Source organism: Gekko japonicus, unplaced genomic scaffold (assembly GCF_001447785.1).
Source record: "Gekko japonicus isolate JY-2015 unplaced genomic scaffold, Gekko_japonicus_V1.1 scaffold2102, whole genome shotgun sequence".
Lineage (NCBI taxonomy): Eukaryota > Metazoa > Chordata > Lepidosauria > Squamata > Gekkonidae > Gekko > Gekko japonicus.
Genome location: NW_015165309.1, coordinates 285,544 through 300,928, shown reverse-complemented (window position 1 = coordinate 300,928; position 15,385 = coordinate 285,544). Strand labels below are relative to the sequence as shown.

The 15,385-nt window shown below is 45.6% G+C and overlaps 1 protein-coding gene across 1 annotated transcript in view; it reads right to left on the bottom strand.

Moving 5' to 3' along the window:
* Positions 1-15,385, bottom strand: part of ULK4 (unc-51 like kinase 4) — a gene marked incomplete at its 3' end in the record, with an annotated part of 93,047 nt that overhangs the window by 5,822 nt on the left and 71,840 nt on the right. Inside the window, exons 25-28 of the mRNA XM_015410461.1 lie at positions 10,176-10,227; positions 9,982-10,076; positions 1,117-1,168; positions 886-1,027 (exon numbers count right to left, since the gene is read on the bottom strand). Coding sequence (XP_015265947.1) covers positions 886-1,027; positions 1,117-1,168; positions 9,982-10,076; positions 10,176-10,227 — 341 coding nt within the window. The remainder of the gene's footprint in view (positions 1-885; positions 1,028-1,116; positions 1,169-9,981; positions 10,077-10,175; positions 10,228-15,385) is intronic.

Sequence of the window (15,385 nt, the reverse complement as noted above, 5' to 3'; positions counted from 1 at the left end):
TTATCATTCCAGTTGCCCTTTTCTGCACTGATGTCTAATTAAAGTATACATAAGACTACAGACTTAATCAGAATATAATATTTATAACAGGTAAGATTAGTAAACGTCAAGTTTCTGGCTAGTGTATTTACAGTAAAAACACAAAAAATGGTAACACAGGTGGTTTTCCTGCAGTGAGAATATCTACAGAGGAAACTTGTCAAGTATGAAGTGCCTCTATGTGAATATCATTTTCCTCACTGCCCATTCTATGCTTTCCAGCTAGGCTAGACCAATCTTAATATTTATCTTCCCCTCCCTGACCACATGCCTCAACCAAACCCCCTTCAAATTCTACCTTATTTTGTTTATTCTTTAAAATCACTTTTCGCTACTCCACCCCTTTCTGAAAGCTCTTTTCATTTAACCCCATTGCTCCTCTATGAATATAATTTGATCACCCAAAAGGCCTAATTTCCTCTGATCCTGCCTTCATATTTTAAGTAAAGCATTTATGTAACATACAATCTCAGTGACAAGTAGACTGATTATGACCTAGCCAGTTTTATTGTAGCTAGAAAGGCAGAAAGAAATCCGGTAAAAATAGCAGCCAAATAATTAGGCAAGACCTTGCTTCTTTTCAGAAGGAACCAGAAGACTATAAAACTGCTGTGCAAATGTTGGTGTCTTGCAGCTGGGCAACTTCTACAATACATATGTAGAAGGACTGTACGAAACTCTTGCACTGAGACATCTGGCAGAAGAATGTGTAATAGAGCTCATCGTTCAGTTCGACTATCTTACTCTTGTCATTGATCTCTAATAGCATTTTTTGAAAAAAACATGCAGTCAAAACAGATTGGTTAGAGAATTAGTTTTGATTAGAAAGAACTGTTCTGTACTTACTGAGGCAGCAACGAGTCTCTAATAAGAGACAGAAGCTTGTTGTTTGAGTTAAGGTTCTCTTTCTCTTCAGCCATGACCTCGTGGCTCACAAGCAGTGATGTGGTTTCTGAGAGCAACCGCAAGCTGAAGAGTCTCCATTCCACTAGAAAAATCAATGTGCCAAGAATGTGACCGCACTGATGGCTAATTAAAGCAAAATGGATATTTCAGTTGATGTGGCCATATATTTACCATTTTGACTGGAGACCAAAGAAACTAAGGGTGGAAGGATGTAATCCATAACCTAAAGGGGAGCACAATAAAAATCTGGTTTAAATTATTCAGAAATAAAAATAGAATTCATATATAGTGTAATCTACATTTATTTCCCAACTACTGCCTCTAATCTACGAGCTGAATAATCAAATATATTTTCATTCACAAACTCGTGTAAGGACAAATTAATTTCAAGTAAATGTCTCGATCTTACCTATGAGAATATATTCTGTTGTCTTAAGTGAACGATATCACTAGTTCCTAACCACCAGTCTTACTATTCAATTAGCATAGAATATTAGATAATAAAAATATACAAATGAAATCTATGTTAATGCTAATCCTGTACTGTATAAAGGAAGAAATATGCTCCAGTGGCACATTATCTAATGTCATCTGATCAGTTGTGTTTACTGCTGGTTTATTGTTTTTAAATTTATTTATTTACATATTTATTGAATTGTATTTATAAACTGTTGTAAACCACCCTGAGCCCCACTGGGGGGAGAGCGGCATAGAAATAAATAAATCATTGATCATCCATTTATTCGGTATAGTGGAAGTTTTTGTGCCAGCCAATAAAGCATTCATTCTTAAAAAAATTTAAAACTGAAAAGTTAACCTAGAACCGAAGGACTGACGGACTAATACCTACTTAAAGACAGCACAGACAGGCTTCTGTGGTTTCCCCATTGCTGGTGTGGCTGCCAATACAGCTCAGCAGCAATGCAGCTTCTACATGGAAGGTTTCCTCGTAGTTACCTGGTCCACATTTTCCCTGCAGCAGCAATCCCTGCTCCCCTGAACTATTGGGGATTTTTCAGGTGTTTTTCTTTCTTTCTTTTTTAAATCAACTGAATATCATATTGATATAACATTATAACATTACAAAAGTAAGTCTCTAGTCTTCTCCATTACAGTTATTTTTCCCCTTGCATTTCTGCAATGGAGAAGGCTAGAGACTTACTTTAAAAAATAAATTGAAACTTGGAATTCAGAGAAGCCTTTAAACATATTGTTATACTGATATAATGGCATTCAACTCCTGAGTTTTTTTAAAAATAAAAAAGCCCCCCCCCCCGGGGTGGTAAGAGGAAATGGCTGCTGTGGGGACAGCGTCATGGAAAATGTCACGGGTAGGAAAATCCAGTCCACTGAATATTTGCATACAGGATCATACAAATAATGTGAATACATACCAGTTTAAATAACAGATGTACCGTATTTTTCGGACTATAAGACGTACAGAATTTGACGTCCCATGTTGGTATTGAAGTTCTTGTGGACGTCTAGGGCATAGTGCCTGATGAAGGTGTTAGGCGTGGCTCAGGTAGCGGCTTTGCAAATGTCCGTCAATGGCACTCCCTGCAGGAAGGCAGTGGAAGTCACGACAGCCCTGGTGGAATGAGCCCTGATGGGGCCAGGCAATGGCTGTCTTGCGAGTAGGTAGCAGAGTTGTATTAGACCTACGATCCACTTTGACAGGCGTTGCGCCGTGATGTGACTACCTAGCCGTGCCGAAGCATACGAGACGAATAGCTGTGGGTCTCGTCTAGTTGGATGTGTTCTCCGTAGATAGAACAAGTGACCCCTCTTGACATCCAGAGTGTGAAGCAATCTGTCCTCCTCTGACATGGGGTTCGGAAAGAAGTCAGGTAGGAAGACCTCCGCCTGCAGGTGGAACTCCGACACCACCTTGGGCAGGAAGGAAATGTCTGGCACTAAGCGTACTCCATCTGGCAGAAACGACAGGTAGGGTGTGTCATAGCGGAAAGCCAGAATCTCTCCCACTCGCCTAGCTGAGGTGATGGCAATTAAAAAGGCCGTTTTCCAAGCCAGGAGTTTGATCTCGCACATTGTGAATGGCTCGAAAGGTTTTCTTGTCAACTGGCGTAGAACCAGTGGAAGGTCCCATGGAGTAGCCGGAGTTTTGAGAGGGGGGTAGAGATGAAGCAAACCCTTTAAAAACCTTTTGGAAAGTGGATGTGAAAACAAAGGACATCCTTCAACTAGAACATGGTAGGCCGATAACGAAGCCAAATAACCTTTTAACGAAGAATGGGAAAGTCCCGAGTCAGCTAGTGAGAGAAGAAAACTAAAAACTCAATCAAGGCCAGCCGAGGTAGCATGAGTGAGTCCATCTCCCAGAAAAGAACAGAACTTCCTCCATTTATAGTCATACGACCTGCGTGTGGTTGGTTTTCTAGAATTCAGGAGGACATTAACTACACGGGAGGAGAAGCCTGTGGTGTTATATGCCATGCCGTCAGTTTCAGCTGAGAGACATTGTGATGCAGGACCGGGGAGTCTGAGAGGATGAGGAGGTCCGGGGACGGGGGGAACTGATGGTACACCCCCAGTGATAGCTCGAGGACTGTCGAAAACCAAGGTTGTCTTGGCCACCATGGTGTTATTAGGATACAGTCCGCGGCCTCCTTGAGAATCTTGCGGACCACTCTCAGAAGCAGAGGCAAGGGGGGGGGGACAGGTAAAGGCGTCCTGATGTCCAAGGGTAAAGGAGGCCGTCTCCCAGCAAGTGAGGGTCTTTGCCTCCTAGACTGCAGAATAGGTGACATTGCTTGTTGTTCCTGTCTGCAAAGACGTTGACTTGGGGAGTCCCCCACTTGTGGAAGAGTGGGTGGAGGTATTTTGGGTTCATTCCCCAATTGTGCAGGCTGAGTTCGGCTCGACGTAGACGGTCGGCTTGCACGTTCAGGCGGCCAGGGATGTGAGTGGCCAGGAGGAAAATGCCGTTGTCGATGCACAGCTCCTACAACTGGATGGCTAAGTTGCATAGACGCTGGGACACAGTGCCTCCCTGTCGGTTGATGTACGACAGCGCCGTGGTGTTGTCTGTCAGAACCGTGACACATTTCCCCTTGAGTAGAGGGAGGAAGGAGGTGACGGCGTGTTTTATGGCCAGGAGTTCGAGGAAGTTTATGTGCTTTCTCCTTGTCAGTGCGTCCCATCTGTTTCCTACAGACAGCCCCATCCCGTCATGGAGGCATTGGTAGTCATGGTGACCTCTGGTGATGGAGGATGAAAGGGCGCTCCCTGTAAAATATTTGAAGGGACAGTCCACCAAAGTAAAGAGTCCTGAATACTGGGAGGAGGGGATAGGACGACTGAATGTGCATTGATCGACATGTTGTAATTGTGCAGAAACCAAAGTTGCAATGGGTGCATCCTGAGTCTGGCGAAGACCAGAACCGACGTAGTTGCTGCCATTAACCCCAGTAGCCTCTGGATCTGAAAGGAGGTGACGGAAGGGTGGGTACGGATGACGGTGGCGAGGGAGATTATATCTGCTGCCCGGTCGTTGGGCAAGTAAGCCATGCATGCCTGTGAATCCAGCATCGCGCCGATGTATTGTATGCGCTGGACTGGACACATATGAGATTTCTGCCTGTTGACCCGAAGGCCCAGGCTTTCCAGCAATGACAGAGTCTCCGTGATGTTTGAGACTAGGGTGGTTTCTGATGGTGCCACCAGAAGCCAATCATCTATGTAGGAGTAGATGGAGATACCCTGGAGGCAGAGGAAAGCTGCAACCACAATCATGGTCTTCGTAAAGACCCTCGGTGCGCTGGAGAGGCCGAATGGGAGGGCCATATACTGAAAATGGCGACAACCAATCATAAAACGTAGGTATTGGCGGTGGGAGGGATGCATAGTGATATGAAAATATGCGTCCTGGAGGTTGAGGGTGGCCATCCAGACGTTTCTGCGAAGGAGTGGCAGGATCTGTTGAAGCGACACCATGCGGAAGCAGTGATAAGCCACATAACGGTTCAACTCCTTCAGATCTAAGATGGGTTGAACGCCCCCGTCTCTCTTTGGGACTGTGAAGTATCGGGAATAGAATCCCGTCCCGTGGAGGTGTAATGGTACATGTTCGATGGCTCCCTTCTGCAGAAGGACGGACCCCTCCTGGAGAAGAGGCTGGGAAGGGGGTGTGGACACGACGACTGACGCATTGGGGTTCTGATTGGATTTGATTTTGTATCCTCGGGTCTAGATGGCTAGCACCCACTCGTCCAAGGTGATGTAATGCCAGGTATTCAGAAAAGGTGACAGACGGGTAATTGCTGACTCGGTAACAGGGAAGTCAAAAACTTTGTTTGGAAGGTTTGGACTGCTTTGAGCGTGAAGCTTGTTGGCCTGGTCCGAATTTGGGTTTTTGGAAGGTGGATTTCTGTCCCCCAGAGGACAATCTTGGTCTCCATCGGGAGTCTGGAGATTGGTGAGTAGGTGTGCGCCTCTGCCATGATCTCGACGAGGTGCGGGGATGATACTGTTGTCTCCCCGAGGATGAGACTCCTAAAGCCCTGGACGCTTTTATGCTTTTGCCAAGCTCTTGTAGCGTGGAATCGGTCGTAGTATGAAACAACCCTAGTCCGTCAAAGGGTAGGTCCTCAACGTAGGCCCTAGTATCCACTGGCAAATTAGTGCCTCTGAGCCAAGAATGCCTCCTGAGAGCTATTGCAGAGGCCATTTGTCTTGAAGATGCTTCAAGGACGTGCTTGGTGGTATTGAGTTGCTGTTTCGACAATACCATGCCCTCCGCCTGTACGACCCTGGCCTCTCATAGTCATCTGGTAGGTGACTGAGTAGATTGGAGAACCGCTCCCACAGGGTATATTGATAATGACTCATACAAGCTAGGTAGTTGGAGGCTTTAACTGCCAACGCTCCTGTGGAATAAACTCTTCTGCCAAAGGCATCCAATTTCTTTCCTTCCTTATCTGAAGGGGCGGAATGCGACCTTTTGGACTTGGAGGATGACGTAATAACCATAGAATTTGGTAGAGAATGGGAAAAAAGGAATTCTGCTTCCTTATCCTGAACTCTGTACATATGGTCCAGCTTTTTCGTAGAAACCGGTGCAGAAGACAGTTTTGTCCATGGCGACTTAGCTGCTTGCAGCAGAACAGAAGACATTGGTAATGCCAGTGTGGAGGAGTCATCAAGTTGGACAATGTCATAAACAGTGTCTGATGTGTGATGTTGTTGCTGGACTACCGAGAGCCCCAGAGACTGGGTCATTCTCTTCACGAGATCTGTGTAAGACGTTAGGTTATCTGAAGGTGATATAGGTATATTTTCAGTAACATTCTGTGTTGGGGACTCATGGTCGGGAGAGGTGTGAACCTCTGAAGCCTCAGTATCAGAATCGGCGTCGACATCTTCCGATGAGTCCTGTTGTACCATTTGGTCAGGTGTGTCCTGCTTAGGTTGGACGACGGGAGTTACAAGGCTTGGAACGACAGGAGGGTTGAGCGGACGATTTTGCTCCAACGAATGGTGGGGCGGATCGACAGTAGGTGGACGTGACAGAGAAGCAGACGGTTTTGCTCTATGCGGCGATCTCGACCGATGGACGGACCGGACGGAGTAACGGTCCCAATCGGAGTAATCAGCCGGCGTTAACCAAGGCAGAGATGGTGGGTATGCCCCATAAAGGTATCGCAGCTGACGCTCATCCCACGACATCGGTGGTGGTGGGGGTAGGAAGACTCTCGGAGATCGACTTCTGGACCGTGGACGTCTGGGTGAATAAACAGCAGGTCGTCCACTAGAACGGTCTGTATAGCCACGACATGGAGGGTGGCTATGTTTAGTAGAAATAGTGTATCGGTGTCGAGGGAGCGCAATGTCGGGAGCTTCAGACACCGTCGATGTCGACGACTGCGAAGGTGACGGGGAATGCTCTGCACCCAGCTGGTGACTAACGAGTTCCACCATGTCATTGGAGTAAGGACAGTCCGTGGGACGTACAGGGGAGTCCAACACATGGATCGTCTGTATCGATGGGGTCGCCTCAGCCTCCGGTTTCGATACTACCGTCGGAGCGGGAGGTACTATCGGTGTCATGCCTGCCCCTGCTGATGCCATGCCTGCCCTTGCTGATGTCCCTGAGGAGGCACCTGCCAGCCAGGAGCCTGTGGACTTACAGGCTCCTGAGGACAGTACTGCAGCAGAAAGGCAAAGACTGGATCCTGTAGCTGAAAGCTACCTAAGTGGTGAGGAGGATCAAGCCTCTCAGGGAACACCTGCAAGGGATCAGTCTCTGCTGCAGCCCAGTAGTTCATCAGACTCGCCCCCACCTGTAACCAGGCTCCGGAATGTAAGGAGACAGCAGCTGAGAGAGCGAAGGCAGAATGCATGCATGCGTGCCAGAAGATCTCTCAGCCCTGCCCTGACTATTGACAGGATCCTTGCTCCCGGCTAGCTAATGAGTTGATTAGCTAGCACTGTATATCTGCAAGTCTGTTGCCAGCAGTCATTTGTGCTGGCAAATGTTGTTTGTCAGGACCTGAATCCTTGCATCTCTGCTCCAGACCTTGTGGAAATTCTTATCAGCTTGATCCTCGGCTTTTGACCCTCGGCTTCGTTGACCTTCGTTCATCTCTGACTCCTCTGGTATCGTGATTTATGGACTTGAAACCTTGGTATGTCTGACCCTGTTTCTGGACTGTGATTTAAACCTGTTTGAACCTTGCTACCTGATTTGCTCGGCTTGACCTCGGACTGTTCCTGGACTTTGGCTTACTTACGTCACGCCCCCTGGTCCTGCCGTGACAATTGGGGCATCACCCAGTACCGGTACCAACTCCTTCCCCTTGTTCGTCGTCTTAAGGGCTTTGGAGGAGCCCTTCTTCACGGACTTCTGGTCCATACTTGCCTTAGCCTTCTTCTTGACCGGCGTAGAGGCAGAGGATCGAATTTTCGATGTCTAGTGTTTCGGTGTCGGACGGTCGATATCGGACACCGGTCTCGTCGCCGGAGCTGTGGAGGTGGATGGTCCTTCATCCATGGTTGAAGCTGGACCAAGGTCAGACTCAAGCAGAGCTACTTTCAGTCGCGCGGCTCGGTTTTTCCTCGTTTGGTTCGAGAATTGGGCACAATGCCAACAGGACTCCGGTTTATGCGCCTTGCCCAGGCAAAAAATACGACGTTTGTGTCCGTCCGGAGGAGCAAGTTTGCTTCCACAGCGACGACAACGATTAAAAAATCCCCACTTCTTCTTCTCCATAAGAAGTGGATGCGACGGTTAAGAGGAGGGGGGGCCAGCCCGAAGGCCTGAGGTAAATTTCCCTCAGAAAATAAAGTCCTCCTCTACTCCTTTTTTTTTTTAAAGAAAGAACGAAAAGAACAAAAGAACAAAAGAGAATATAGTCCTAGAGCTAGAAGTTTTTTGGTAAACTGCTAACAGCGATTCCGATTAGAAGAAGGAATAATAGGTCTTTCCAACGCGGTGGTAAGAAAGGAACTGGTGGGATGTCCGCGCCCAACCCTCTGGGCATGCGCGGTGGGGTTCCTGCGCATGCCCAGTGGGACTGGGTGCTAAAATCCACCTACTTAAAGACAGCACAGACAGGCTTCTGTGGTTTCCCCATTGCTGGTGTGGCTGCCAATACAGCTCAGCAGCAATGCAGCTTCTACATGGAAGGTTTCCTCGTAGTTACCTGGTTCACATTTTCCCTGCAGCAGCAATCCCTGCTCCCCTGAACTACTGGGGATTTTTCAGGTGTTTTTCTTTCTTTCTTTTTTAAATCAACTACATATCATATTGATATAACATTATGACATTACAAAAGTAAGTCTCTAGCCTTCTCCATTACAGAGTTATTTTTCCCCTTGCATTTCTGCAATGGAGAAGGCTAGAGACTTACTTTAAAAAAGAAATTGAAACTTGGAATTCAGAGAAGCCTTTAAACATATTGTTATACTGATATAATGGCATTCAACTCCTGAGTTTTTTTAAAAATAAAAAAGCCCCCCAGGGGTGGTAGGAGGAAATGGCTGCTGTGGGGACAGCGTCATGGAAAATGACACGAGCAGGAAAATCCAGTCCACTGAATATTTGCCCACAGGATCATATAAATGTTAAAACATACCAGTTTAAATAACAGATGTAGATATAATTTTAAATAAACCAACAGCATAGCCATATAACTTAAAGCTGCTTGAAGATTTCTTTTGCAACTTGTTTTTCTTTCCTCCATTATGCAAGGTGGTTTTAAAAATATTTTACTCCATAAAACAAGGATGGTATCCAACTCTGTTGACATTAAGTAGCCTACCCTCTGGAACCAATATTAGATGCACACTTCTGGTCAGAGAAAGGTTACTATTAAGAATTTCTATGTTTAAAGTATTGATCTGGAACCTTGAACACATCCTGCTTCAATTTAACAAGAAAGCACCAAGTCAGTTTGGGTGCAGAGCATTTACAGTCATAGATTTTAAGTCATGCACAACAAGGAATTAAGACATCCCTTGAGTGAAAGAATTTCTAAACTGTTTATATGCATCAAGTAAGTGAAGTGGTAAGTTTCTCCTACAATGATGCTAATCCATATTCTAAAAAATTAGAAGCATATACCTTTGTGCTGCAGTACAGCACTACTGATCAGGGCACTAATATGTTTAGGGATTTAGGGCAATCAAAAAGTAAGTATCCATGTTATTCTGAATATTTTTAAATTTTCAAGTCATTATCTTTTTTCTGACCTCATTCACAACCCCCACAGAAAAATCTTTCATGACTTACAACATGATGAATGTACAAAAGCTAAATTGGCTCCAGATACAGGATTAAGGCTACAGCTAAATGTTCATATGAACATCTGATTCAACAGAGTTCAATTCTAAACTACTGGCAACTGAATAAAAAAATCTTAGTGAAAAATACTTAAATCAATTTCCTTTCTTCTCCTGACAGTTCATTTTTTAAACCATGACCCTAATAACTACTGACGATCTGGAAATATTCCATTTATTAGTGAAAGAACAGCCAGTAAGCACATAAACGTTTCATGTAGTGCCAGGACTTACTGTTGAACAGTAAAGCATCAACAAGGATGGATGCTGTATTATTGCCTCAAGTGTTGATAAGGCAGACTTGATCAGTTCTTCTGAAGCTGTTTGTCCTGGGGGGGGGGGGGAATGACAGCATCTTTTTTAAAAATCAAAGACAGAAAATATTTTTTATATATAAAGGGAATGACAAATGTTCCAGAAATACTCACCAATTGCTCCACGTAAGTTAGTTTCTCCTGAATCTATTGATCTGACAAAATTCTAGAGCAGGGGAGCAGAACACACAAATCCAGAAAATTAGTTTAGCACTATACGAAAAGTCTAGATTTTATTATATATAACATAGAATACTTATGTGTTTACCAAGTAGTAACAGTAATGGCAGCAGAGAATATAATGGTGTACTCTGTAAAGCTGTTTAAGCACATTTAATATTTCAGAACTCACATATGACATAACTTTATAACATAGTTTTTGACGTTCAGTCAAGTTTCACCTCCATTAATACTATGAACTGAGTGACTTTTAGCATTAGTAATTTCAAGCAAGATAATTTTCAGATAAAATATAACACTGTTAAACAATGCACTTCATTAGTAGCTTAAGATTCCATTTTCTAAAGGAGTTCTGAACTATCAGGGTACAGATTCAAAAGATTAAAAGGCTTCTAGAAAATAGTTTTCTGTTATTTGTGAGATCTTTTTGAGCTGCTTCTCATAACACACAATCTATGAATACATATTAAAGGAAGTGCAGAAAATGATACCCTCCCACACTTTTAGGATAACCTAAATAAATCATCCTTCCTGCTGAAGAACAGAAAGATGAAATATTAATGTTCTGGGATAAGTAAATATCTCACTATTATCCCCCTGCTCTTGTGACAATTTATTTCCATTTTTGTGATTCAATTTTAAGCATGGAAGATATTTTATATGGATGTAACAGATATGTCATTGATGCTTATGTGCCAGAAAAACAATAAGCCTCTGCAGAACGCAAAAACAGGTTGCTTACCTGTAACTGATGATATTAGAGTGGTCATCTGTGCATTCACACCTCTGGGTTATAGTGCACTTGCGCCAACCCCGATCGGTATTTTGGAAAGCAAAAGGGATTTTTTGCGCCCGCTCCCCAGTCACGTGCCGGGTTGCACTGCGCATGACTAGGGGGAGGGCACGAGGATCCCGCCAGTTCCTTCTGACTGCTGCCCTCAGTCTCCAAAGAAAGGAAAGGACTGAAAGCAGAGGGGAAGGAGGGTGGGTGGTGTGAATGCACAGATGACCACTCGAAGATCATCAGTTTCAGGTAAGCAACCTGTTTATCTTCTTTGTGGTCTCTGTCCATCTCACCTTTGGGAGACTAGCAAGCAGTACACGCCTACTTGGAGCAGGGAGCCGAGGTCCTAATTCTGCGCCGCCTGAAACACTGACCAACCTACTGCTGAACGCTGGTGAATGTGCACATCAAGGGCATAGTGCATCACAAACATGTGAGGAGTGGCCCAGGTCGCTGCATTGCAGATATCTTCTAGTGACGCACCTCGCAGGAAGGCTGTGGATGCGGCTACTTCCTAGGTGGAATGTGCCCTTAGCAACCCCGGAAATGACTTCTTTCCTAACGTGTAGCACAGTTTAATAGTCTCCACAATCCATTTGGGTAGGCATTGGGACGACAGCTTCTTCCCTTGGGAGGGTAAAGCATAAGAGACAAACAAGGCCGGTGACTTTCTAAAGGGACTTGTTCGACTCAGGTAAAAGAGTAGCACTCTTTTGACATCCAGCGAGCGAAGCCGACATTCTTCCTCGTTCAATGGGGATGGGAAGAACGCTGGGAGGACAATGTCCGCTTGTAAGTGAAACTCAGAAACAACTTTTGGTAAGAAAGAAACATCTGGAGCCAACGTGACCCCATTATGACGGAAACTCAAATATGGGGGGTCACAATGGAGCGCCGACAGTTTGCTCATCCTCCTGGTGGAGGTGACTGCAATTAAAAAGGCTATCTTCCATGACAAGAGATGCAAGCTACAAGTAGCCATTGGCTTGAAAGGCTTGTCTGCAAGCCTCGTAAGCACCATGGGCAGGTCCCATGCTGGTGTAGGGCCATGCGACGGTGGGAAAAAACAAAGTTAACCATCAATTGGTGGGTGATTGTCCGAAATTGCGGCCAAATAGACCTTCAATCAATCAATTTATTTCTACAGTTCTTAGACCAGTCATATAAAAAGAAGCACACCTTTACAATATTCCAAGATTTTAAGATACATCAGTGACACATTAAAAGCAAATTAAAATTAACTAAGTAGCTACCTTAGAGTTTCTGTGATCTGAGTATCACCATACAGAAACTGGCTACTTAGTGAGTAATTTGGGGGTTTCTATCAGATAGAAGAAAGTAAAGTCTAGCTTTTTCGGAAAGACCCAGAGTTTGTTCAGTCAGTGGAGTAATTTTATTACGCACCACCTTATAATAAAAAGGTAAAGGTTCCCTTGCTCGAAAGCCAGTCGAATCCGACTCTAGGGTTGCGGTGCTCATCTCAGTTTCAAAGCCGAAGAGCCAGCGCTGTCCGAAGACGTTTCCGTGGTCATGTGGCCGGCATGACTAAACACCAAGGCGCACGGAACGCTGTTACCTTCCCACCGAAGTGGTCCCTATTTATCTACTTGCAATTTCTTGCTTTCGAACTGCTAGGTTGGCAGGAGCTGGAACTAGAGACAGGAGCTCACCCTGTCTTGCGGCACCCGGGTCTTGAACCGCTGAACTACTGACCTTCCACAGCCTGCAGTTCAGCGTCTTAACCACTTGAGCCACCGCAGCTTATAATACAGACATCTAAAAAACATGTGCTCTGTAGTCTCAACCTCCCTTAATGGGCAGGTACAAAGCCTTTCTGAGAAAGGAGTATTCTTGTATTTTCCTTCAAGTACAGCAGAAGGGAGGGCAGAGCACCTCGCCAGAGTAAAGGCTTTTCTAAACCCTTTTACTTCAAGAGATGTTAAATAGTTGGCTGGACCCACAGTATTTTTGATAATTGCCCTCATCTTAATGTTTTGTATGCTGGAAAGATCAGTTTGGCATTCTATAGCCTTTACCCCTTTAGCCAGGTATGTATTGATAGAATATGGACCCAGGCTTCAACTTTTAAACAGCTTGTCTCCAGTCTTACCCTGGCATTTGACTCACATCTAGGGATCTGTAAGATAGTTCTTAGGAACTCAGACTGAACTCTTTCTAGAGGTGCAAAACAGGAACTGGGTGGCCCCATAAATGAGCCATATAACAGTTGGGCTAGCATCTTGGCTTTATATAATTTAAGGGCTTCGGGAACATATAACCCCCCTAGAGAGTAATGGAATTTTGCAATACTATTTGCAGATCTTTCTCCTTGGTCCGCAGCATACTTACTATGTTGAAGCCTAGAACCCGTGGCCTGCAGGACAAATAGACCTTCAATGAGGTACAACTAAGGCCCAAGTCCAAACGGGACAATAGAAAGCCAAAAATTGCCATCAGATCGGATGGGAGTGGTGGCAATCCCAACGACGTAAGTGGGACAAGAATTTTCTCCACTTCCCTTTGTAGGAAGCTTGAGTGGATGGCTTATGACAGTTCAGTATGACATGGTCTATCCTATCTTTGAACTTTAGAAGAGGATCCTCCAAGCCGTGAACTTGAGAAGCTGCACGTTGTGATGCAAGGAGGAGATCCGCGACTGGAGGAAAATGTATGAAGGAGCCCTTGGAGAGATGGAGCAGAATGGGGAACCAATGTTGCCGGGGCCACCATGGAGTTATTAAGAGGCTACAAGGTTTCTACTTCATTATTTTGACTAATACTCTGGAGATTAGTGGAATCGGAGGAAAGAGGAACACGTACATGCATGACCATGGGACAAGGAGACTGTCGCCTAGAGACAGGGGATCGATCCCCGCTCTTGAACAGAACAGACGACATTTCCTGTTGTGGCATGTAGCAAACACATCCATCTCCAGATGGCCCCGTAAGTGAAAGATCGACTGGAGGTATTGCCAGTAGATCTCCCATTCGTGCTCCAACGCACAGCCCCTGCTCAGGAAGTCTGCCTGGACGTTCAGAGTCCCTGGGAGATGGGTAGCTTTCAGGGACATGCCCCACGACAGACAGTCTTCCCATATTTACAGGGCTAGACGACATAGTCCCCTGGATACTGTGCCTCCCTGTCTGTTGATATAACAGAGGGCTGTGGTGTTGTCCATGAGGACAGTGACTACCTGCCGAGCCACAAGGTGTCGAAAGGACCTGAGTGCATACTGCACTGCCAACAGTTCTAGGAAATTGATGTGGTGGTGGGCTACTTGGGGTTCCCAATGAGCCCCAACACAAAGTCCTTTGAGATGTGCGCCCCATCCCCAAAGGGACGCGTCTGTGGTTAACGTGAGCATTGTCGGGTGGGTGGAACGGAGCTCCCGCTAGGAGATTCGCAGGGTCCGTCCACCAGAGTAGGGAGTGCAGGACAGACGATGACTAGATGGAGGGATTGGGGATGACACTGTGGGCGGAACCTCCTGACAAACCACAGCTGCAATGGTCGCATGCGTGGTCTGGCACAGACAATGACATTGGTGGTAGCTGCTATCAAGCTCAGCGGCCACTGGACTTGCTTTACAGTGGCTGTTCCCGTATTGTGTAAGCGATTCACTAGATCGACATTGTCTTCTGCTCTCTGCGGAGGGAGGGAGGCTTTGCATACGACAGAGTCCAGAATAGCTCCTATAAACTCCACTCTCGTGGCAGGGAGGGGCATAGACTTTTGTAAGTTCACCTTGATTCCCAAGGATTCTAGGACAGTCAAGGTTAGTTCGACATGGGTGAGCAGGGATGCTTCCGAGTCTGCTACTAGTAGCCAGTCGTCTATGTAGGGGAAAACCTGGACACCCTTGAGGTGGAGGTGTGCCACTACTACTACCATGACTTTTGTAAAGATCCAAGGGGCCGTGGACAGTCCAAACGGGAGGGCTTTGTATTGGAAATGTCTGTTGCCTACCGCAAAACAGAGGAAGATGCAGTGGGTAGGATGGAGACGTGAAAGTAAGCGTCTTTGAGGTCCAAAGTCACCATCCATGTCCTTGAGCTTAGGAGTGGAAGGATGGTCTGTAGCGTTGTCATCCAAATTTTTTTGTAGAGGATGAGGCAGTTTAGGTTCCTGAGGTCCATGATGGGACAGAGGCCTCCGTCCTTTTTCAGTACCATGAAGTAATGAGAATAGAAGCCCGTGTGATGTTGGGCTAATGGCACTGGCTCTATAGCATCTTTTTGGAGAAGGGATTGAACCTCCTGTAAGAGGACGACAGAAGGAGGTGTGACGACAATGTGAGAAGTTGTAGGGATGTGGGAGAACTCTATAAGGTATCCTGACTCGATTATGGAAAGGACCCAT